The sequence below is a fragment of the Tursiops truncatus genome, chromosome 20, assembly GCF_011762595.2.
Source record: "Tursiops truncatus isolate mTurTru1 chromosome 20, mTurTru1.mat.Y, whole genome shotgun sequence".
NCBI lineage: Eukaryota > Metazoa > Chordata > Mammalia > Artiodactyla > Delphinidae > Tursiops > Tursiops truncatus.
Genome location: NC_047053.1, coordinates 7,699,400 through 7,725,562, shown reverse-complemented (window position 1 = coordinate 7,725,562; position 26,163 = coordinate 7,699,400). Strand labels below are relative to the sequence as shown.

Genomic DNA, 26,163 nt, shown 5'->3' with positions numbered 1-26,163 from the left:
AAATCAAGTTTGTTTTCTTGTTGTTGTTTTTTAATTTCTTTTGGCCACGCGGCATGTGGGAGCTTAGTTCCCTGACCAGCGATTGAACCCGTGCCCCCGGCAGTGGAAGTGCAGAGTCCTGACCACTGGACGGCCTGGGAAGTCCCCCAGATCTGCTTTCAACACGCTCTTCTTCTGAGTCATAAAGGCCTGTTTACTGAACTGTTAGAGGAGGTCTCGGTTTACCTCTCCAATCAGTTTTCTCTTTTGCATCTTTGTTTTCTCTTTGCATCTGCGTCTTTGGGGGGAAAGGAATTCGGGAGCGCGTCCTCCCTCCCTTGTAGTAGACACCTTGACTTACAAGCAATGTCTGTCTTAAAAAGCAGCTTAAACTGGGGACCCTGGCTCACCCAGCACATGTTCATAGCAAAAGGACCACGCCCCTTCCTGAGGCCTTCAATCCACAAACACCATCGAAGCAGAGAACTCAGGCTGCCAGTGCTTCCACCAAGCCCCCCTGGTGGTCCAGGCACCCCAGAACTGCCATTCTGTGGGGACCTATTTCTCGACTCTATGAGACTGATCCCAGCGCTGCCCTTCAAACCCAGGCCGAGCCCTCACCTCGCGGGTTTTCTGCAGGATCTGCTCCAGGAGGATAAGGAAGTGGCCTGGATCCCTGCTGACCAGCTCCTGCAGGCTCCAGCAGTTGAGACACAGCCCAGCTGCAAAGGGAGGGAGAGGCCAGGGGTCAGTTGTGGGTTGGAGGGAAGTGGCAATTCCTGGGGCTGCACTGGGGCATTCCCTTCTGAAGTAAGAGTCTCAGGAAATTCTGGATCAACACACTCGACCCTATGATGCCCCATCAAGATAATGATAAGTTTCTTCTTCCTGCATAGACAGGAGGCTCGAGAGCCACAGAGAGGGGCTGGGATCTCCCTCAGAAGCCAAGGACTGGCCACAACTCTGCTCCCTGTGCCTCTGGAGAGCACCAGCTTTCCCACATTCTCCGAGATGCAGGGAAGGGGCACAGAAGCAGAGATCGCCACCCCAGGACACAAGGCTGAGTCTGCAACAGCCACGGGACCTCCCGGAACTGCTGGGCAGTGGAGCCCGGGAATTTTGAAAGCTATGAGGAGCACTTTGTCACTCTGTAACTTCCCCAGACTTTCTTATTTTGTCAATCTCTGCTTCCCTGCAGTCAGCATGGGTAAACTACCCCCAAATTAAAGGGGCAGTCACAGAGGTCTGTGGGGTGTGTGTGTGTGTGTGTGTGTGTGTGTGTGTGTGTGTGTGTGTGTGTGTGTGTGTGATGGGGAATGAAAACAGTGGGGGTGGAAGTGGCCCCCTCATGTGCACGAGCTCCTTCTGAGGTGCTGCAGGCCCCAAGCAATGTGTTCATATGCTCACGGGTTTTAGTAAAATTTGCTATAGTCAGATATTTATGTATTCTTTGACTTGATGGCCCCTCAATTCTAGAAGCTTAGTCTCCTTAAAACCTGGGTAGGAGGCCAGAAGGAAGAAAACTGTCATTTAGTGACCACCTACTATGTACCTCTAAGGTGCCAGGCCTTTCACACATCACCTCCATTGAATCTCCCATCCCCCCCTCGGGAAGGTGGTTCCTGCTGTTATTATTCTCATTTTACAGGCAAGGCAGGTGAGTCCTGAGAGGCTAAGGGACTTGCACAAGTTCCTACAGCCAGTGAGAGACAGTTTTAAGTCAGATCCGCTTAATTCCAGTGGCCAAGGAAAGCCTCTGAGGGGAGGTGACATTTGAGTTGAGACCTGAATGAGAAGGAGCCAGCTCTGCGTCGTTCTGAGGGAAGAATTCCAGGCAGCAAGTGCAAAGGTCCTGAGGTAGGAAGGAACCAGTTATGTTCAAGGAGCATGGGTATCTACCTCGTGGGGTAGTTAGGGAGGCAAGTGAGGCGCGGAAAATCTTTTTGAGCATAAGGAGTTACTAAGTTAATCTCTAGCCTTGGAGACAACGGCCCCAGCCTGCAGATACCCCTGTTTCTCAGTCCTGGGGATCATGGAACATGGAGGCCTCCTATCCCCTGAAGTTCTGCTGAGATTCTCCTTTGTTCTATGGGGAAGAGGAGGATGGGGCTGTGGAGAAAACGAGATACCAGGAAAACAGGAGAATTCTGGGGAGAACTGTCTAGAGATACCCAGCTGCTCTTCTGAAATCAGCAGTGTGGCATATTTAAGCTGGTCCAGTGCCTTCTTCAGGGAGCTAAGCTTCTAGCCCACGAGGAGGATGAGGAAGGCTGCCTGGGGGAAAGGAGAAACTGCCACCCACCGGGGGCCACTCTCCATCAGCTGCTGTGCTGAGCACCTGCCCAGGTGAGGTCCGCGGAGTCACACACGCAGGGCTGGAACCAGAACCTGCCAGTTCCGTGCCTGAACCAGTGCTCACCACAGCCCCTGCAGCTCCCCCGGGCCCCAGATGCGCCTCCCCGGCTCCCTGGGACCTACCTGACCAGGAGGTGGAGTGGCGGCTGAGGCTGAGCCCGTGCAAGCAGCGCTCCAGGGCGTGCTGGATGCGGTCCTCCGTGCACGTCGTGGCCCCTGGCTGCATCCTGAGTCATCGCCTGCATGGGGGACAGACGCTGGTCAGCCTGGAGAACCCCGGACTCGAGAAGCACATGGCCTAGCAGGGCAGCTGGCAGAGACAGCGGGCACTCACAGCCGGTGCCGTGAGCCAGCTGCCTCCGGGGCTGGACCGGCTCCTGGGCTCCTGGCGGTGCGGCTCAGAACGGCAGGACGGGGCACGCCTGTGGCCCACCAGCACAGGCTACGGGAAGTGAGGGGTGGCGGGGGGAGTGGAGAGGTGCGGCCCTCCCTCCCTCCCCGCCCCCACCCCCGGCAGGGGTGAGTGGCTGCAACAGCCCAGGGAGTGCCCGTGGCGTGACCAGACCCCCGTGCTGGGCAAGAGGACCTCAAAGGAAAAATCAGGATCACGTGGGGGACTTTCTCTGAATTTCCAGGCCTGTGTGCCCCACCCCTCAGGGATGGCCAGGGAGCCTGGTCACAGAGCTCCCCGCCAGTGCGCCGGGGGCTCTGATGCTCGGGCCCGGCAGGGGCTGCCTTCACACATGCCACACCTCCACCCTGCCACATCCTCTGCTTGGGTGCCCAGGCCACAGGCCCCTGGTCCTTTTCTGCCCTCACCTCCACTTCGGCCATTTTTCTTTGCTGTCTCCGAGGCTTAGCAATGTTACCAGTTATTCAAAGACCTTGCTTGGCTTGGTCTTTCAAAGAACCCCCTTCTGGGAATTCCTCTGGGAACTCCCTGGCGGTCCAGTGGTTAGAGGACGCCACGCTCTCGCTGCCGAGGGCCCGGGTTCAATCCCTGACTGGGGAACTGAAATCCCAGAAGCCACGCGGCACAGCCAAAAAAAAAAAAAAAAAAAAAGAACCCCCTTCTTTCCCCCGTCCTACTGAGGAGAGAGCCGGGGTGTTTAGCTCAGGCTGGAGGGCTGCTGTGGAGGAGATCTAAGAAGGGGGTTTAGCACCAGGTAGGGAACCATGCCAAGGGCCACATTCTGAAAGCCTCCAGCAGGGCCAGCCCAGCTTCACAGTGATGTGTCAGGGCTCCTGGGTCCCTCAGGAAGCTGTGACAGGTAGTGCAGTGCAGCAAATAATCCTGGCCTCTGGCATCAACAGACTTGGATTCAGATCTCAACTCTGGTATTTGCTAGCCATGCAAATGGGCAGTTTCTTTAAACTTTTCTGAACCTCAGTTGACTGATCTGTAAAATGGGTGTGACGATGGTACTAACCCCCCAGGGCTGTTGGGAAGATTAAATGCCACAGTGGATGTGCTGAGCGAGCTTTCAAGACACGAAAGCTGGGACTTCCCTGGTGGCACAGTAGTTAAGAATCCGCCTGCCAATGCAGGGGACACGGATTCGAGTCCTGGTCCAGGAAGATCCCACATGCCGCGGAGCAGCTAAGCCCGTGCGCCACAACTACTGAGCCTGCGCTCTAGAGCCTGTGAGCCACAACTACTGAAGCCCGTGCGCTTAGAGCCCGTGCTCCGCAACAAGAGAAGCCTCTGCAATCAGAAGCCCGCGCACTGCAACGAAAAGTAGCCCCCGCTCACCGCAACTAGAGAAAGCCCGCGCGCAGCAATGAGGACCCAACGCAGCCAAAAATAAATAAATTTAAAAAAAGAAAAGAAGACACGAAAGGTCTCCTGTTACAGTCTTTGCCACAAGCCCACTTTCCCTTGGGAATTTCACTGCGTTCACCCCGTCCAGGCAGACTCCCATGGCTGGCCGGTCAGGCCAGGTCATAGAAGGAAGTCGAGGAAGCAGTGGTCCAGCTCTGTGGAACAGGGGATGGACCAGGAAACCACAAGCAGAAGCACAGAGCTCAGAGCTGAGCCATGCAAACGACATGCAAAGAGCTAGGAAATCCTACCCCGGACCCAGTAGGCAAAACCTCCTACTTCCCCAGCCAGGGAGGAACCAGGCACCCAGAGAAACAGAAGCCCTTTGTGAGCTGCCCAGCATCACTTCACTTCGGTGATATCCCTGGGATGGCACGGGGGTGGGTACACGGAAAGCAGCACGCATGCGTTCATTCTTCCATGGACTTACTAACTCCTTACTATGTGGCGGGCACTAACGACACAGCAGTGAATGAAGCAGGCGTGCCCCGTGGTAGGAGACAGAGACAGGGGACGACCTAACAGACGAAGAAAGAGGTCACGGCAGAGGGGGATATACGCTGAGAAGAAAGTGATGGTGCTGGGAGGGGGCCAAGTGGGGGGCCCCCTCCAGGTCGTTGGGAGGTCAGGAGAGCCTCTCAGAAGGGACCTTTTAGCTGGATGAGGAGGCCAGGAGAGAAGTGAGGGGGAAGAATGTTCCAGAAAGAGGAGGCAGCAGGTGCAAAGGTCTGGGTGCAGGAATGGACCTGCCACGGGCTGAGACCTGGAGCACGGGGCCCAGGACGGACCAGCCCCCCAGGCCACCCACCCTTCTGCGGCTGAGGTGGCAGACTGAGATCAGAAACACTTTCACTGGTGAGTCAGGCCCATGGACCTTGGGTGTTTCCATTAGTGGCACCTGGATGTCCAAAGACGTCCTTGGGCCCTTCTAGGGCAACTTTCGTGGTCACCTTAGGGCCTTTTGTGTGCCAACTCTTTGTGTGCAGTCCAGACAGGGGGTCTGTGGACCCTGAGCCACACCAGGCAGACATCAGGCCCCTCCTCCCCGGGTGTGCCGGTGCCCAGCATGGATGCGTGTCCCTGGGCATGAACACTCAGGATGCGGCCTCGTCCGTCTGCCTGCAGTGGACACCCAAGTGCAAGACACTCTTGAGCTTGGTCCTGTGCAGGCTCAGGGCCGACGGCACCCACTGGAGGAGCTAGAAGACCAGGCACCTTCAAAAGGATGAGTTTGCAGCGTGACTGGCTGGCCCAGATGTCATCAGCAGGCCTTGGTCCCCACAGGTTGATTCATCCCTGATCAGCCCCCGGGGCGGTGCTCAGAGGAGGAGGTGAGACCCAGAGAGCCTAAGGGGCAACCCCGGGTCCGGGCGGGGCTGGGAGAATCAACGCCAGAAAAAATCGACTAGGATATAAAGCAGGACTTCCGAAATCCCAAATGGCAGGGAAGGTGCTCAACGACCCACCTGCTAAAGTGCTAAGAGTCACCGTGAGCTGTCAGGGCCGGGGGCCGGCGACCACGCTGGGGGGCTTGCCGGGAGGTACGGGTCCAGAACTGGTACAGCTGCCCACTCCGCAACCCCCGTCAATACAAGAGGACTGGGAAGAGAGGAGGGCTTGTCGACCATTCCAGGGGGTCCTCCTTTCTCTCCCCAAGGCCAAGGGCAGAGGGACTTAAAAAGAATCCCTTATTCAGACGGGACACCTGCCAGGAGGGGATGCTGCCCTTTTGTTCTCAGCTCACTCTCTATCCAGCCAGCAAACCTACTTCTGGGCTACCTGGGAGCCGTGGGAGGGCTAAGAGGAGCAGAAGGCGCGGCTGGCAGGCTCCCTGCTGGGCAAGGCAAAGATGTGAGCTCCCTGCGGAAGGGTGGAGGTGGCGGTAGATACTTGGATGAAAAGCTAGACTTGAGCTGTTTTGTTGATTCTTCACTGGGAGGGCCCCCAGCCGGGTGAGGGAAACGTAGCAGTAAGAGGCTGAAGGTCGGACCACCTTTGGGGGAAGCTGGAGGGCGCGTGGGCACTCTGTGGCACAGAGAGGTTAAACAACTTGCCTAAGGTCACACAGCTAGGAGGCGGCAACGCAGGGAGTCTGGCTCTGCCTGCCGCTTGGCACAGTCAGATGCAGTTCCTGGGAGACAAATAAAACTAATTCATGTTTCTACCCCAGCGAGTGCAGGCTCAATCAACGAACATTAATTAGGAGCCCTGCATTCCCAGTTGCCGGGAATCTTGAGCCCGCCATGTCTGTCTATGCCAGCTGTCCACTGCAGCCCTGCCTCCTCCAGAAAGAGGACCAGGGCCCACAGAAGCAACAGTCTAGGCTGGACCAGGCGATGACCATGGTGGCTTGAGGGGCCCAGTCATTGTCTAGCTCAGAGCGAGGGCTGAACCCTGTGAACTAGGTTTAAAGATCCCTCTGCCCCGTCTCTGCTGCGACAAGACAAGTTGGCTGTGTCACAAAGCAGGAATGAGTCACCCTGCCCTATTGTGTCGCAGTGCAACTGATACAAAGGCAAGATGCAAATGCACATCCTCAGACGATGTCACTTCTGCTGCAGCCCTCTCCTTAGAGCAGCGTCCTGGGGCCGCTGCGAGCAGCCTGTACGGGCTAAGGGCTGCTCCCCAGCACGCGCCCCAAGGCCCGTGGCCCACGCATCTTCCCTTCTCTGGGCCCCGAGCAACATTCCCATCTCCTGGCCTCAGGGTCCTCTGCCGTTCATTGGAGACGATCAAGACCTTACCCTTGGGCACTGGGCAGAGTTCCCGGTGTGCCCCCGCCTCCCTGGCATCCTGAGGCCATCTAGAGCTTGCCCTGGGTCTTCAGAGAGGCTGGACTTGCCCAAGGCGCTGTGCCGTGGGAGCCGAGGGATGGGAGCCTGGCCGGGGATCCTCAGCTGAGCTGTCCTGGGGGTAAAGCCAGCACCCCACGGCTCGCCACCTGGCCCTCTGGCACGCTCATTTCTGTTTGATGAGTCAGTCATCAGCCGCTTCTGTCAGCAGAACCCCCGTGGCTTTGGGGCGGAGATGAATGGGGAAGAGGTGGCACCCCTCCCTCCCCAAGGATGATGCCTTTTCTCAAAGCCTTGGTGGGCAAGGCCTGGTTTCCCCTGGCATCCCCCTCCCAACCCCCGTTGCCACCTTACTAAAAGGAGCTCGAGTTGTGAAATTCCAGCTGCTGCCAGGAATGGGAATGCCCCCCCGCCACAGTGGGGTAGTGTTGAGACATTCCACAACGGGGCCTGCTGCCACCTCCAACTTCCTCCTCTGAGCCAGTAAGGATGAGTCCTTACTGGGGACCCTGAACAGGACAGTGAGTCCTGGAGCTGGAGGGGGAGGGGGTTGGGGGAAGGGGGTGCCCAAGGGCAGAGGGAGACCGCCTCTTCACACGTTGACATGACCTGTGATGCAAGACAGGGGTCATCTCCCCTCCTGGGCAGGGCTAGTCAGAGGGGCGGGGCCTGCCTGGGTCCAGCTTCCTCATGCAGCCCCCCATGCAGCTGGGAAGAAAGCTTCTTTTCTTGGGGGACTTAGTGCAAAACGGCAGAACTGGAGGGTCCACATCTCCTAGGGACGGAAGTATGGGCCAGGGTCTGGCGGCACCCCACAATGCTTCCCTGGTGTTCCGGAATATTCCAGGCCCATGCTTTGAAGAATCAGTCCCACAGGTGGACGTAAGAGAAGCACTAAGGCATGTGGTCCCGTGCTGACCCCGCTCGCCTCAGTCCTGGGTCACTCCTCCCTCTCCCTCTTCCTATCGTCCTCCCTTCTCGGTCACCACTCTCCTCCTCGTAAGGCAGAATCTCTTCTACAAACTAATTTTTTTTTTTTTTTTTTTTTTTTTTTTTTGCGGTACGCGGGCCTCTCACTGTTGTGGCCTCTCCCATTGCGGAGCACAGGCCCCGGACGCGCAGGCTCAGCGGCCATGTCTCACCGGCCCAGCCGCTCCGCGGCATGTGGGATCTTCCCGGACGGGGGCACGAACCCGTGTCCCCTGCATCGGCAGGCGGACTCTCAACCACTGTGCCACCAGGGAAGCCCCATATATGGCTTTGACTCTTAGAACCACAACAATATTTTACATACCCCAAATGAAATAAATCGACCAGGAAATGGGGAGGCACGGGGGACAAAAATGGGAAACAAACAACAAATTGACCGTACTATAAATGATTAGCATAACCGCACTGAAAGGAATGGGGAACACAGGAACCACCTTGAGTAACTCTGGAAAGTAGTATTTTCACTGGATACTGTAAGGCTAAAGACAAAAAAAACCACATACAAATACTGTGTTCTAGTTACTAAATCTGTTTCTTATAGGGATGTGCGTTAAAAATCCTGCAACTTCTTCATGTGTATGCTAGGACTGAACAAATAAGTAAACAGATCACAGATAATGAGAGCCAGTTTCTCACTGTTGGAGAAAGAAGTTACAGATAAGGAAAAGGGAGAAGTCTAGACTGAACCACCTTATGGTGTTGGACTGGAATTGGAGAAATCAGTATCGACTCATGGTTTTTCATGCATATTCAGATAGATACATACAGAAGTGGAAAAAAGATGTGTGTGAGCTTGGATTAACATGCATACATATATTTTCTAGCTCTGTCTGCGGAGAGAGCCTAGAAACAACGACTTCCCAGTAACGATGAGCACACCTAGTGCCCAGACCCTCGTTTCTAAATACCATTCTCCAATCAAAGGAACCAGGGCTCCTTAGAGAAATGGCTGATTCTAGGACTGGGACAGGAAATACAGAAGTTAAACCTGAAGACCTGGAACATCTTGTAGAGTCAGAAAATAAGTCAGTACTTGAAAAAGGATGGGGAATGTCAAAAAGACATGAGAGCCAGCTTAAAGGAGCTTCCAATGGCCAAAGCCAGGACAATTTGAACAACTAAATAATGAAAGTGTTGGATTATAATTCATAGGATAAAATCAATACCCATGAGTCTACACTAATGTCATAAATAATAAACTAAAAAACATAAATGGAGGGGAAGGGACAGGTCTTCTTTACAAAAGAATTCCAATTAGTAAATGCGGGAGGAATGAGAGAAATACAAAATGACCATTAGACAAACACCACGGTAATAATTATTGCAGGCCAGATCCACCAGTGGATGCTAAAATCTGTGAGTGAAAATCTGAGAGAAAATGAGAGATTTCATGGTCTCGGAGTATTTCCCCCAAGAAACTGATCAATTCCAAAAAAAAAAAAAGAAAACAATAACTTCACAGTGGAGAAATCCAGCACTGCCGTAACTTCATGACCAAACTTAATAGCACCAATAATAAGACATATCAACATCACATATCCCCTGATATGCTGCACTGAAAGGGACATAACATCACTTCTGTGGGATTCTTGCCAAAAATTCCTAACCACGCAATCTAATCATGAGAAATCATTCAAAACTGAATGGAGAGAAATTCTATAAAATAACTCACCGAAGAGTCAAGGTCATAAAAAATAAGGCAAGACTGAGGAACTGTCACGGCCTGGAGGAGACTAAGACGACTCAGAAACTAAATGCAACGTGGGATCCTGGACTGGATTCTGGAACTGAAAGGGGAGGTTAGGGGGACACTGGCTAAAATCTAAATAAGGATTTGTACCAATGATCATTTCCTGGTTTGGATAACTGTACAATGTCATATAAATTGTAACATTAGGGGAAGCTCGGTGAAGGGTATATACCTGGATCTATATAACCCTTCATATAGTTACATAGCCTTATATACCCTTTCTGTATCTTTCCAGGTGGTTATCCAAAGTTTCACTGCCCTTCATGAACTTGATTTAATTGTTATTTAATGAGGAGTCACAGTTCCTAATTACGGGCGGGTGGACCAGCACAGAGCTGGCTGCCTCAAGATCCCTGAACCCCATGTTCCTAACCTGGGGTTGAGAATCTCTGGGGCTTTTAGAGGGCCTCTGAGGGCTTTCTGGAAGAATGCTTGAACCGTATATTCATTTTGATGGCAATCTGGGAAAAGTTAGCAGTTAATACATTCTGGAGTATCTTGATAACACTATGACCCAATGTTACCATAAAATGTTGATGTATCTGCGTCTATCACCAATTTGGTGTCCCCTAAAAGGACAGGGCGTGCCAGGTGTGTTCCTGGGGTCTGCGAGAGCTGAAGGTTGAGCAGAATGAGTTAATAAGTGGGAAAATGTTTAGAATAGCACCTGGTACATAATAAGCACTCAATAAATGCTATCTATTAGCTATCGAGGTGCCTTCTTAATGTATACATTTCAACTCCAGGTGGCTTTGAGGTCAGGCCAAGAAATAAAACACTCCCTGGATGACTCTGATGCATAGTAGCGTTTTCTATTTTACAAATACACTCACACCCAAATCCCCACCACACACATGCTAGACTATACACCAGACTATAAGACTAGGAAAGCACCTTAGAGACCATCTAGTGCAACTCTCCCATTCTACAGATAGGAAAATGGAGGCTCCAAGCAATGAAGGACTTGTTCAGATTAGAAAGTGGCAAATTTCATATGATCCAGCAATCCCTCTCCTGGGCATATATCCAGACAAAACCATAATTTGAAAAGATACATGCACCCAGATGTCCATAGCAGCACTAGTTACAATAGCCAAGACATGGAAACAACCTAAATGTCCATCGATGGATGAATGAATAAAGAAGATGTGTATCTATACAACGGAATTTACTCAGTCATAAACAAGAATGAAGTCATGCTATTTGCAGCAACATGGATGGACCTAGAGATTATCATACTAAGTGAAGTAAGTCAGAAAGAGAAAGACAAATATCATACGATATCACTTATATGTGGAATCTAAACAGATTCACAGGTATAGAGAATAGATTTGTGGTTGCCAAGGGGGAAGGTAGTGGGGGAGGGATGGATTGGGAGTTTGGAATCAACAGATGCAAACTAATATATATGGAATGGACAAGCAACAAGGTCCTACTGTAGAGCACAGGGAACTATATTCCATATCCTGTAATAAGCCATAATAGAAAGGAATATGAAAAAGAATACATATATGCATAACTGAATCACTTTGCTGTACAGCAGAAATCAGCACCACATTGTAAATCAACTATATTTCAATAAAATAAATTTTTTAAAAAGAAAGTGGCAAATCTATAACTAGAATCTCAGTCTAGAACCACAGGACAGTCACGGCACCCTCTGGCTTGGGTGAGAATCAGACACCACTGCCCGGAAGTGAGTGACCTCAGCTCCTCTCCTCAAGATTCAATACTTTTTCAAATTTCTTCCAGAGCTTTTGGGCTGTGTAGGTATTCAACTTCTTCACATGCCAACTTTGTAAATTTAGGTTTTCTGACAGTATCATTCATTTGAGTCAGATTTTTAAAATTCTTAGCGAGAATCTGGATCTAGAATTCCTATATAATTTTTTTAGATATCTATTTATTTTATTTATCTATTTTGGCTGTGCCGGGTCTTAGTTGTGGCACGCGGGATCTTTAGTTGCGGCATGTGGACTTCTTAGTTGCGGCATGCATGCGGGATCTAGTTCCCCGACCAGGGTTCGAACCCAGGCCCCAGGGTTCGAACCCAGGCATTGGGAGTGCGGAGTCTTACCCACTGGGCCACCAGGGAAGTCCCTAGAATTCCTATATACTTCTTGAAGTTATTTTTTAATCTGTGATTTTAGCCCCTCTCTTAATCTGAATGTTGTGACATTACATCTTCTTTTAAAATACAGATAAAATATTTGTATTTGTGTTAAATATTTTTACGCTGCATTACAATTCCTGAAATGATTATTTTTGAAATTTACAGTAAATGTCATAACTATGATAATAATAGTTTTTTCTGGACAGTGGTTTTAAGTTTCATTTATTTCATTGCTTGCTGTTTTGTACCATGTCATCCCTATTTAAGAGTTCTTTACTTTAATTCATTTCTTGCTCAGCCAGGGTATTTCAAGTAACTCCAAGAACAGTGTGAGGGTGAAGTACTTTCTGAGACTTTACGTGTCGTGTGTTATTCATGGAGGCTCACTATGAATTACGGCTTTGCCAATTATAGATTTGGCATAATTCACCATTTTTCCACCCTCAAAATGTTTATAGAAAGCCAAAATAATCCACTGAAAAATGGCTCTCACAAAGAAGAGAATTAGGTAAGGTGGCTGGATACAAATTAAAATAGAAATTAATATCGTTCAGTCCTACAGACGAAAAACAGAAATGGTGTTGGAAAAAAAAAGACCCACATACATAACAACAAAAAGAATAAAAGAAAAGAAAATAAACTTTTAAAATCTGCAGGATTTTAATGAAATAAAACTTTCGAGGGACACAAAGGAAGGCAGATAAATGGAAATGCACACCCTGTTGGTAGACAGGAAGATTCAATACCATAAAGAATTAATTCAAAATGAATCAGAGACATAAAGAGCTTAACTACAAAACTCAGAAGAAAACAGGAGGAAAGCTTCATCCCATTAGATGTGTCAATGATTTCTTGGAAAAGACACCAAAGCCTAGGCAACAGAAGAAAAAATAGAGAAACTTGACTACATCAAAATTTAAAACTGCATCGAAGGAAACAATCAAGAGAGTGAAAAGGCAACCTACGGAAAGGGAGAAAATATTTGCAGATCATATGTCTGACAAGGACGTAATATCCAGAATATATAAAGAACTCCTACAACTCAACAACAACGAAGAAACCCAATTAAAAAATAGTCAGAGGGCTTCCTTGGTGGCACAGTGGTGGAGAATTTGTCTGCGGGGACATGGGTTCAAGCCCTGGTCTGGGAAGATCCCACATGCCGCGGAGCAACTAAGCCCATGCACCACAACTACTGAGCCTGCGCTCTAGAGCCTGTGAGCCACAACTGCTGAAGTCCACGCACTTAGAGCCCATGCTCCACAACAAGAGGAGCCCCTGCAGTGAGAAGCCCGCACACCACAATGAAGAGTAGCCTCGCTCACCGCAACTAGAGAAAGCCTGCTAGCAGCAACAAAGACCCAATGCAGCCAAAAATAAATAAGCAAATAAATTTATTTTTTTAAAAAAAAGGTCAAACTGGGACTTCCCTGGTGGTCCAGTGGCTAAGACTCTGCATCCCCGATGCTGGGGGCCCGGGTTTGATCCCTGGTCAGGGAACTAGATCCCGCACACCGCAACTAAAAGACTCTGCATGCCACAACTAAAGACCCCTCATGCCGCAACTAAAGAACCCGTGTGCTGCAACTAGGACCCACTGCAGGCAAATAAAAAAGAAAAATGGTCAAAGGACTTCAATAACCATTTCTCCACAAAGATATTTGGCCAATAAGCACATAAAAAGATGCTTAACAGCTCTAATCATTAGGGAAATGCACATCAAAACCACAGTGAGGTACCACTGCACACACATTAGCATGGCTATTATGAAAAACGAAATAAAACAGAAATAAGTGTTAGTGAGGACGGGAAGAAAATGGAACCCTTGTGCACTGCTGGTGGGAATGTAAAATGGGGCAGCCACTGTGGAAAACAGTATGGTGATTCCTCAGAATATTAAAAACAGAATTACCACAGGATCCAGCAACTCCACTTCTTGGCATACACCCAAAAGAATTGAAAGCAGAGACCCGAACGTATTTTTATACACCCATGTTCACTGCAGCATTCGTAACAGCCAAAACGTAGAAGCAACCCAAGTGTCCACTGACAGATGAATGGATAAACAAAATGTGGTCTATACATACAAGGGGATATTATTCAGCCTTTAAAATGAAAGAAGTCCTGTTACATGCTCCAACGTGGAGGAATCTTGAGGACATTATGCTAAGTGACGTAGCCAGTCACAAAAAGACAAATACTGTATGATTTCACTTCTATGAGGCACCCGAAGTAGTCAGATTCATAGAGACAGAAAGCTGAATGGTGTTGCCAGGTTTTGGTGGAGAAGGGAACGGGGAGTTGTTTAATGGGTACAGAGTCTTAGTTTTACAAGATGAAAAGAGTTCTGTAGGTTAGTTGCATAACAATGTGAAAAACAACACTACTGAACTGTACACTTAAAAACAGTTAAGATGGTAAACTTTATGTCATAGGTATTTTATCTCAATTTTTAAAAAGAGTAAAAAACAAAAGAAGAATTAATCAACATCTGTGTGATATTACATAGGAATGTCAATTCTCTATCAGTTTCAGCCTAGAGAACAGGAGGTAAGGAAAGAGGACAGACTGCTTAATACAGGGTGGCCGGTCCACATCAGGTCCTGGGCTGGGTACTTCCACTTGATTGTCTAGTTTTGCTTTTTTTTAATAGATTTATTTTATTTATTTACTTATTTTTTTTGGCCGCACTGGGCTGGGTATTTTTGACCCTGGGCTGGGTCTTTGTTGCTGTGTGCAGGCTTTCTCTAGTTGCGGCGAGCGGGGGCTACTCTTCGTTGCGGTGTGAGGGGTTCTCATAGCTGTGGCTTCTCTTGTTGCGGAGCACAGGCTCTAGGTGCGCAGGCTCAGTAGTTGTGGCACACGGGCTTAGCTGCTCCGCAGCATGTGGGATCTTCCCAGACCAGGGCTCGAACCCGTGTCCCCTGCATTGGCAGGCAGATTCTCAACCACTGTGCCACTAGGGAAGCCCCTGATTGTCTAATTTCATGATCATAATGACCCCATGACACACTCACAGTTGTGTACAATTCCTGAAGTTCAGGGAGGGTGTGCCATTTATTTGGCCAAATTCCTGTGGTCATAGTTCTTATGGCCTGAGCTGGACGCACATCCTAAGTTGGCCTGACTCCCAAATCCCACGTTCTCACTTACACCATGTTCACAGGAAGTTATCTCTACTGTGTTCTAGACACCCAAAAGGCTGAGTATGTGGTCTTACCTCGGTGTTATCATTTGAGGCTTCCCGGGAAGACATCGTGCACAAAAATTGCCTCAATCCTCACTGTCAGTGATTCAATCTCCCTGGGTTAGGGTGGCTCACTTCCTCTGTCCTAGCTTATTTTTCAAGATATAAGATTCCTGGAGGGACGTTTAACAAACAGGTCTGTGACGGCAGTGACAGTGGCTAGTGGGCAGTGGAACGACTCCAGGGCCAGGAGAGGTAGGACATGTGAAAAGGTGGGTGGTGATGGCGTGGGACGGTAGGGAGCGGATGAAGCAGACGTGAGGAAAAGGGGAAGGAGAAAGATGCTAACATGTATGCATGTTAGATTGAAAGACAACGGGAGGCATCATGTTGCCTTTGTATGTAATAATTATAATAACAGCAGCTAATGCTAATTGAGGGCTTACTATGTGCCAGGCACTGTCTAGGTGCTCTCTATGAATTAACTCATTCAACCCATATGAGGTAGACACTCTCTTATCTCCATTTTCCCATTTTACAGATGAGAAGACGGAGGCACAGAGCATTCTCTCAGCTGGTAAGTGAGGCATGTCCTTTCTTGGCAGGACCTAGGCAATTTAGCTTCTCTGTGTACATAAAGGAAACCATAATGGAGCCAGAGATGGGCAAAATGAAATGACTGTGAAGATGGGGAACCAGAGAAAGACTCTAAGAATTTACCGAGATATAAACTGCAGGCAGCAACCAAATTCTATGGGCCCCTGGGCCAAACCCCGGCACCTGGCACTGGAGGCTGTTTAATCTCGCCAACTTTCAAATTTAGAGCCTGTCTTGTTTGCCAGCAAATGCTCACGGAGTAATAAAACAGCAAATGAATGCAAATGTAGAAACTCCAGGAAGGCCAATTACACATATACTGGCAGCTTTCTGATTTTTCTGGATGTGGAAAAAGACTGTGGTTCTGACAAACTGCATTCGTTATAGCTGCTCACTTTCTGCAGAACCATTTCCAGTTTGTGAGACAGACAAGAATGTTTCATAGTTTTAGGCAAAGAAGATTCTATGGAGCACTGAGACTTCCAGATAGATGCTTTGCCATCGGAATAAATTTGAGACAGACTGCCTAATTCATGCTCTCTGACCTTGACTATCGTTTCCTCCCTCCCACAGTGAAGACAGTTCACCATCCATCTTCCCTCCATTAATCCAACAGCAGGTGATTGTTCTCAGACACCAGCGTGTCCATCTTCTTTGGTCTCTTTTTCACTCTCTTTCAGCTCTTGCCCAGTTATATAAGAAAAACCTCTCGCCTTCTCTCTCTCTCTGTCCCGTTCATGAATACCATTCATTAGCTCTGGCCAGGCTATAATGAGGTGCCCCAACCCCTCCCCCAAACGTAGACGGTGTCTGAGAAAGCCAAGTAGGGAGCCAGGCGTTCCATGCACACTGGCAGTGATAAGCCCCCTTCCACCGTGCAGTCTCAACGGAGACCACTGGGATGCCTGCATGTCCAGCCCCACCAGACAGTAAAGAGCACTCCCCCCACTCTGGGGCGGTGTCAGAGGAAGTGTAGTGAGAGTCAGGGCTTTCACGGCTGCCCAGCAGTAATGAGGTCACCTCCTCTACCCCATGGTGTCAATGGGGCAGTAATGAGGCACTCCTGTCCCTCCCAGCCAGGGAGGTATCGGTGGAGGCCTAGTGTGAAGCCAGAATTCCCACTCCATCCACCCAGCAGTAATAAGGAGCATCTCCTCAGTATCAGTGGAAGCTGAGAATGGAACCTGGATTTACACCCTCACCTGGCAGTAAAAAGGCAGTTCCCCCTCCCCACCCCCTGCCCCACTCTCCCTTTCAGGGACGTGTTGGAGAAGCTCAGCAAAGCAGAGGTTTAAATAAGATGCAGAGCCTTAAAACTCTTATAACAAAATACCCCAAATGTCCAGATTTCAGTAGAAAATAACTAGTCATATCAAGAATAAGGAAGATCTTAAACTGAATGAAAAAATGCAATCAGTAGATGTCAACACCAAAATGACAGATGGTTAAAAATATCTGAGAAAGACTTTCAAGCAACCATTATTTAAAATGCTTCAATGAATGACTATAAACACATGAAAACTAGAAAAGTCTCAGCAAAGAAATAGAAGACACAAATAAGTACCAAATGGAAATTTTAGAACTGAAAAATATAATAACTGAAGTAAAAAATTCAGTGGATGAGTTCAACAGCAGAATGGAGGGGATAGGACTTCCCTGGTGGCACAGTGGTTAAGAATCTGCCTGCCAGTGCAGGGAACATGGGTTCGATCCCTGGTCTGGGAAGATTCCACATTCTGCGGAGCAACTAAGCCCGTGTGCCACAACTACTGAGCCCGTGTGCCGCAACTACTGAGACTGTATGCTGCAACTACTGAAGCCTGCATGCCTAGAGCCTGTGCTCTGCAACAAGAGAAGCCCCAAGCCTGCGTGCAGCAACAAAGATCCAACGCAGCCAAAAATAATAAATTTTAAAAAGAATTTAAAAAAAAAAGAATGGAGGGCACAGAGGAGAGAATCAATGAACTTGAACACACAACAATAACATTATCCAATCTGAACAACAGAGAGAAAATCAAATGAAGAAAAATGAACAGAGCCTCAAGGAAATGTGGGGCTATAACAAATAGGTTTAACATGCGTGTCATCTGAGTCCCACTGAGAGAAGACAGAGCTAAAAAAAACTACTCAAAGAAATAATGGCTGAAAACTTGGCAAAATTTGGCAAAATGCATAAAACTACAGATTCAAGAAGTTGTATGAATCCCAAACAAAATAAATCCAAGAAATACACACCAAGATACATCACAGTCAAACTTATAAAAACTAAAGACAAAGGAAAAATCTTGAAAGCAGCAATAGAGGAACAACATCTTCTCTTAGACGAAAAATAATTCAGACGACAGTGGACTTTTTATCAGAATTCATGAAGGCCAAAAGGAATGGAGCAGCAGTTTTCCAAGTGCTGAAAGAAAAGAACTGTCAACCTAGAATCCTATATCCAGTGCAAATATCTTTCAGGAATGAAGGGGAAACCAAAACGTTCTCAGATGAAGAAAAACTAAGAGAATTTGTAGCCAGCAGACCTACTCTAAAAGAATGGCTAAAGGAAATTCTCTAAACAGAAAGAAGATGATGAAAGAAAAATATCTTTTGCAATATCAGGATTGAAGAAAGAACATGGCAAGCAAAAATCTGGGTAAATACAATAGACTTCCCTTCTCTTGAGTTTTCTAAATTATGTTTGATGGCGAATAACAACTTATAACACTTGTCTCATATAGTGCTAAATGTATGCAGATAATAAATAAATAAATGCAGAGTAAATATTTAAGACGATTTTATAATAAATGGGAAAAAGGTAAAGGGGCCTAAAAAGAAGTAAGATTTCTATATTTTATCAGAACTGGTAAAATTATGACATAATTAAACTGCGATAAGTTATGTATATAAAATAATATCGAGAGCAACCACTTAGAAAGCTATATAAGAGATACATATAGAAACATTATAGATAAATCAAAATGATTTCTCAAAAAAAGTTCAAGTAATCTATAGAAAGGCATAGGAAAAACCCAGAAACAACAACAAAAACACAGAAAAAAACCCACGAAACAAATAATAAAATAGCAGACTTAAGCCCTAACATATCAATAATTACATTAAATTTAATTGGGCTAAATGCACCAATTAAAAGACAGAGATTGGGGCTTCCCTGGTGGCGCAGTGGTTGAGAGTCCGCCTGCCGATGCAGGGGACACGGGTTCGTGCCCCGGTCCGGGAAGATCCCACATGCCGCGGAACGGCTGGGCCCATGAGCCGTGGCCGCTGAGCCTGCACGTCCGGAGCCTGTGCTCCGCAACGGGAGAGGCCACAACAGTGAGAGGCCCGTGTACCGGAAAACAAAACAAAACAAAACAAAAAAAAGACAGAGATTGGTAGTGGATTACAAATCATGACTCAACTATTTGTTGTCTATCATAAACTCACTTCCAAATATAATGATACAGACAAGTTGAAAGTAGTAATTAGGTAAAGATATATCATTTAAACGTTTATCAAAAGGAAGCAGAAGTGGCTATATTAATATCAGATAAAGCAGACTTCAGAGGAAAGAAAATACCACAGACAGAGAGGAATGTTATATAATGACAAAAAGGTCAGTCCACCGAGAAGACACAGCAATCCTAAACGTGCTTTCATCAAACAACAGAGTTACAAAATCTGTGGAGGAAAAAATGATAAAATTGAAAGGAGAGACTGACAAATCTATATACTTAGAGACTTCAACATCCCTCTCTCAACAACTGATAGAACCACCACGTAGAAACGCAATAACACAATCAACCAACAGGATCTCATCAATGTATAGAACATGCCACCCAACAACAGCAAAATATACATTCTTTTCAATTATCCATGGAATCTATACCAAGACAGACAATATCCTGGGCCATAAAACCAACCTCAACACATTTAAAAGAACTGAAATAACACAGAGTACGTTCTACGACCACAATGAAATCAAACTAGAAAGCAGTAACAACTATACCAGGAAAATCTCCGAACACTTGAAAATGAAACACACATCTAAATAATTCATAGATCAGAGAGGAAGCCTCAAGGGAAATCCAAAAATTCATTGAACAGAATGAAAATGGATATACAACATATCAAAATTTGTGGGACACGGCTGAAGCAGTTCTGAGAGGGAAATCAACAGCAGTAAATACATACATTAGAACTAACATGTGGCCAAGCAACTGCACTCCTGCACATTTGTCTCAGAGAAATGAAAACTTGTGTTCACACGAAAACCTGCACGTGCCTGTTTACAGCAGCTTTGCACATAATATCCCCAAACTGGAAACAACCCACAGGTCCTTTAGTGAGCGAACAGTTAAACAAATGATGGTACATCTATACCATGGAACACTCTTCAGCAATAAAAAGGAAACAGTCATTGATACACACAAAAACCTGGATGCATTTCCAGAAAATATTCACAGTCCATATACCTGATAAATGACTTATATTCCAGAATGGAACAAATAAGTACAGACACTTCACAAAAGATATCCAAATGGTCAGTAAACACATGAAAAGATGTTTATCATTATTAGTCATCAGGAAAATGCAGATTTCAAATCGCAATGAGATTATACTATATTAGAATACCTGAAAGTAAAATGATTAACGCTACCAAATTGGTGAGGATATAGGGCAACCATGCATTATTGGTGTAACTACTCTGAAAATCAGCTTGGCCGGTTCATAAAGTTAACAAATCCCTACCATTTTGACCCGATAATTCCACCTCTTTACCCAAAATAAACGAAAACACGTGTCAACAAAAAACTCTGTGCAAAAATGTTCATGGAAGCTTTATTCGTCATAGCCCCAAACCGGAAACAACCCAATCCATGAATAGGTGAGTGAATAAACCTATCTGGTGTATTCACGTAATCCATGACTACTAGGTGATGGAAGGAATTAAAAAGAGCAAACTTTGAATGTGTGCAACAACATGGATGGACACCAAAAACGTGTTGTGCAAATAAGCTGGACCCCCCCAAAAATAGATACTCTATGGTACCATTTACAAGAAGTTCTAGAACAGGCAAAACGAATCTATGGTGAAATAAATCAGAACGGTAGTTATCCCTGGAATGTACAAGGAGAGACGACCAGGAATGGGCCTGAGAGAACTTCCTGGGATGACGGAAATATTCTATATCTTGATAGGAGTTACAAGGTTACATATTTTCCGTAACCCATCAAACTGTACAATAAAACTTGTGCATTTCACTGTATGTAAACCACACCCCAATAAAAATGGTTTTTTAAAGACTCACATAATACATAAGCGTATAGAATAAACCTTGAAAGGTTTTCTTAGCCTGACCATCTACCTGCACCCCACTTTCCCTTTTCAAACACACACTCTCCACTCAGTTTGGCCTGTTATCCTTCCAGTCTTGTTAATGCATTTACAGGCCTACGTAACATACCCCATCCCTCCCCCCACACACATTTTCTTCTTACATACACAGCATCAGAGCATAGACGTTGTTCTATGCAGAACTGTCTCTGAAAAAGCACATCTGACTGTCATTACCCCCCTGCCTCTTAAAGCTTTCTAATGGTTTTCCCTTGCCTTAGGACAAAGTTCGACCCCCTAACCCTGCTTATAAGGCACTGGGAAGTCCCGGCCCTTCCTCCCTGGCCAGTCTCACACCCCTACCTTCCTTGTCCATTAGAGACTTCTTCCTGCCCATGCTCCCTCGGCCTGAAACATTTCCACCATCCTCCTGCTTTTGATCTGGCTTTCTTTTTTTTAACTGCACCTTTTTTTTTCCCTCCTAGAGATTCTTTTTTTTTCTTTAAACTGAAGACTTACAATGTTGCATTAGTTACAAGTGCACAGCAAAGTGATTCAGTTATACATACATACGTATCTATTCTTTTTCAGATTCTTTTCCGTTACAATATGGCTCTTAGGCTCTTAATACACATTCTTTTGGTCACTTCTTTAGGGAAGGCCTCCAGACTCCCAGGCTGGGTTGGGTGCCCACCCCCTCCGACTCTGCTTCACCTTCGCCTGCGCTGTGACTGCTTCCTCCGCTGGTCTTTCAGCTCTGACGACAGCAGCTCATCCACCATGCACACGGTTCCAACCCCAGCGCCTGGCGCAAGACCCAGGCGGAGTCTCCCTGGACAGTTAGGTGAGTTTGCAAATGTACTACAACCCAAAGCCCCACCCAAATGTGCAGCAATGACGCTGTGACCCTACGAGCAACAGGGGATATTCCTCAGGCCTCGAGGGGAAATCACATCTCTTGTAACTTCTCAATGAGTCAGTCCTGGGAGGGGCGTGTTGATCGAGTCATTCTAGCCACCCACGGTGTGGGGCACGTTGCCTTAGAGACCTGCTTCCTCCCGTAAGTCTTCTGCCAGAGGCCAAAAGAGATTCAGGCCAGAACCCAAGCTTTCCAGGAGCTGTTCTTCAGGCCACAGGGTACAAATACAGGACAATTTATGGTGCTATTCATTTCTTTCTTTCTGGACACTGTACCCTCCCCTGGCTCTGTCCCCATGCTAATAAAGCAACCACCTTGGGGAAAGTTCGTGGCAGGAAAGTTTAAAACTCTGAGCTCCCGGACAGCTCCTGGCAGAATAGGTGGGGCTCAGAGCCGGATTTCAACTGATGTAAGAAGATGAAGAAATAGTTATTTTTTTTCTTCTTTTTATAAACTTTAACTTTCTTAGAGCAGTTGTAGGTTTACAGAAAAATTGAACAGAAAGTACAGAGAGTTCCCATATACCCCCCTGCCCCCCTTCCCCCCACAACCCAGGGTTTCCCCTATTATTAATATCTTCCATTAGAGCGGTATATTTGTCACAATTTATGAACCTATATCGATACAATAGTATTAACTAAAGTCCACAGTTTGCATTAAGGTTCACTCTTTGTGCTGTACATTCTATGGGTTCTGCCAAACACAAAAATGTCATGTATCTACCATTATAATATCATACAGAACAGTTTCATTGCCCTAGAAATCCCCAATGCTCTCATCCCTTCCCCTCCCTCCACCCCTCGACAACCACTGATCTTTTTACTGTCTCTATAGTTTTGCCTTTTCCAGAATGTCATGCAGTTGGTATTTTGCATGACGTAGACTTTTCAGACTGGCTTCTTTTACATAGTAATATGCATCTGAGGCGCCTCCATGTCTTTTCCTGGCTTCATGGCTCATTTCTTTCTCTTGCTAAAAGAGATTCCATTCTGTGGACGTACCCTGGGTTGTCTACCCATTCACCTACCAAGGGACATCTTGGTTGCTTCCAATTTTTGGCCATCAGAATACAGCTGTTATAAACATTCATGTGCGGGTTTGTAGGTGGACATAAGTTTTCAACTCATTTGGGTAAATAGAAGCACGACTGCAAGACTTAGCTTTCTAAGTCTTGACTTTCTAAGGAACGACCAAACTGTCTTCCAAAGTAGCTGTGCTATTTTGCATTCCTACTGGAAATGAATCAGAGTCCCTGTTGCTCCACATCCTTGTCAGCTTTTGGTGCTGTCAGTTTTTTGGATTTGAGCCATTCTAATAGGTATATACTGGTACCTCCTTATTGTTTTAACTTCCAATCCCCTAATGATCTATGATGTCGAGCATCTTTTTATATGCTTATTTGTCATCTGTTTATCTTCTTCGGTGAGCAGTTCAGATATTTTGCCTACTTTTTAAATGGGTTATTTATTTTCTTTTGTTGAGTTTTAAGAATTCTTTGTATATTTTGGACATAAGTCCTTTATCAGATAAACATTTTGCAGATACTTCACTTTTTAATTCTAATGAAGTCCAACTCATCAAATTTTTCTTTCATGTGTCATGCTTTTGGTATTATATCTAAACACTCATTGCCAAGGTCATCTAGGTTTTCTCTTGTTATCGTCTAGGAGTTTTATAGTTTTGCATTTTGCCTTTAGGTATATGATCATTTTGAATTAATTTTTTGGAAAGGTTTAAGGTATGTATATAGATTCTTTTTCTTCCCTTTTGTATGTGGATGTCCAATTGTTCCAGCACCATTTGTTTAAAAACTATCCTTTCTCCATTGAATTGCCTTTGTTCCTTTGTCAAAAATCAGTTGATTTTTGATTATATTTGTGTGGGTCTATCTCTGGGCTCTCTATTCTGTTTCATTGATCTGTTTGCCTGTTGTTTCACCTGTATCACACTGTTTTAATCATTGCAGCTTTAGAGTAAGCTTTTAGTCAGGTAGTTCAGTTCTCCTACTTTGTTCTTTTTCTTCTATACTGTGTTGGCTATTCTGGGTCTTTTGCATTTCCATATAAACTTCAGAATCAGTAATTTGTTGGAATTTTGATTGGAATGGCATTAAATCTATAGATCAAGTTGGGAAGAACTGGCATATTGAGTCTGCCTATCCATGAACATGGAATATCTTTCCATTTATTTAGATGTTTCCTTACTTCATTCGTCAGAGTGTTGTAGTTTTCCTCATGTAGATCTTGTGCAAAATTTTTTGGTGCTAATGTAAATAATGTTGTATTTTTAATTCCAAATTCCCATAGCTCATTGCTGGTACATAGGAAAACAATAGATTTCTTTGAATAAATCTTGTATCCTGCAACCTTCCCATAATAGCTTATTAGTTCCAAGAGTTTCTTAATTCTTTGGCATTTTCTACATGGGCAATCATGTCACATGTAAACAAAGACAGTTTTATTTCTTCCTTCCCAATTTGTGTAGCTTTCATTTCCCTTTTTTTTTTTTGTCTTATTGCATTAGCTATGACTTCTAGTACAATGGTGAATAGGAGGAATAAGAGGGGACAGCCTTACCTCACTCCTAATTTTAGGGAGAAAGCATCTATTTTTTCACCATTAAGTATGATGCTAGCTGTAGGGTTTTTGTAGATAATTCTTCACCTAGTTGAGGACATTCCCCCTCTATTCCTAGTTTGCTAAGAGAACTTATCATGAATGGGTGTTAGATTTTGTCGAATACTTTTTCTGTATCTACTGATGATATGATTTTTCTTCTTTAGCCTATCAGTGTAACGAATTACATTAACTGATCTTCACATGTGGAACCAGCCTGCATACCAGGAATAAATCCCACTTAGTCATAGTATACAATTTACATAACATAAAATTCATCATTTTGGGACTTCCCTGGTGGTCCAGTGGCTAAGTCTCCATGCTCCCAATGCAGTGGGCCCAGATTCGATCCCCGGTCAGGGAACTAGATCCCACATGCCACGACTAAGACCTGGTGCAGCCCAATAAATAAATAAATAAATAAAATAAAACATGAAAAATAACTTCATCATTTTAAAGGGCACACTTCAGTGGTTTTTACCATATTCATGATATTGTATGCCCAGCAACACGACCTACATCGAGAACATTTTTAACACCGCAAAAAAGAAACCTCATAGCTATTAGCAGTCACTCCCCATTCTCCTTCCCCCGTCATCTGAAAACCACTAATCCACTCTCTGTTTCTATGAATTTCCTTATTCTAGACATTTCATAGAAATGTAATCATACAGTATGTGGTCTTTGGCATCTGGCTTTTTTCACTTAGCATGTTTTCTAGGTGCATCCACGTTGTAGCATGTAACAGTACTTATTCCTTTTTATGACTCAATACTATTCCATTGCATGGACGTGGTTATTTCTTAAATACTTCAATTTACGGACCAAGATTCACACTGGATACCTGGGGGCTAGCTGCTCCCAGTCCAGAGCAAAAGAAAAAGATGACAGGCATTATCCAGGTATACAGTTTTCCCTTCTGTATGAGGGATGGTAAGAAATGAACTTAGCTTGGAGTTTCCTCTGTAATAAAAAAGAATCCTGCTTGAGTCTCATGGGCTTGAATAAACCACTGCCACTACCCCCAGCTACTACCCACCATGGTTCCCAGTGCCTGCCCGGCACTTGCACATGGAACAGTCCTTCAAGATAGACCTTCTTTTATCTCTATATACCATAAGGAAACTATAGGTCTGAGAGATAAAGCCACTTTCTCAGGGTCTGCAGCAAGGATGCCAACTCAGGTCTGCCTAACACCAAAGCCCTCCTCAGCTGTCAGGTAACACCTAGAATTTTTTTACCTAAATGCTCCAGTAGTGGGTATTCTTAACCTCGTTATGCCCTAGACCCACTGGAGAAGTCTACAGACCCCCCTGTTCAGAATAATGTTTTAAACACACGAAATAAAATGCATGGGACTGCAGAGGAAATGAATTACACTGAAATATAATTATCAATTGTTTGCAGTAATCAGACTTTCAACATGGTAATATCTGTTCTTCTCATTACACATTAAATAACAAAATCCAGCAGTGGGTCTAATCATTAGCATTGCTTTGAAGTAATAAAAGATAAGTGATGTTTGCAGTACATAACAACAACTGCAAAGTGATAGGAAAACATCTGGATTTCTACTGGTGATCAGTTCACAGGTGCTACTAATAGTGTAACTGGTTTGTTGCCTACATTGCTCATGGCAGGAAACACTCAACTTCAGTTAGAGGTGGGTGACAATAAAGATATCACATCTTTCCCATCCAAGCTCACAGACCCCTGGGTGAGAG

At 45.8% G+C, this 26,163-nt stretch overlaps 1 protein-coding gene across 4 annotated transcripts in view; it reads right to left on the bottom strand.

Moving 5' to 3' along the window:
* Positions 1–26,163, bottom strand: part of PIK3R5 (phosphoinositide-3-kinase regulatory subunit 5) — a 72,998-nt gene that overhangs the window by 25,477 nt on the left and 21,358 nt on the right. For all 4 annotated transcript variants that reach the window (XM_073798244.1, XM_033847198.2, XM_033847199.2 and 1 more), the window contains exons 2-3: positions 2,458–2,573; positions 601–701 (exon numbers count right to left, since the gene is read on the bottom strand). In XM_073798244.1, the coding sequence (XP_073654345.1) occupies positions 601–701; positions 2,458–2,560 (204 nt within the window). In that variant the 5' untranslated portion in view covers positions 2,561–2,573. The remainder of the gene's footprint in view (positions 1–600; positions 702–2,457; positions 2,574–26,163) is intronic.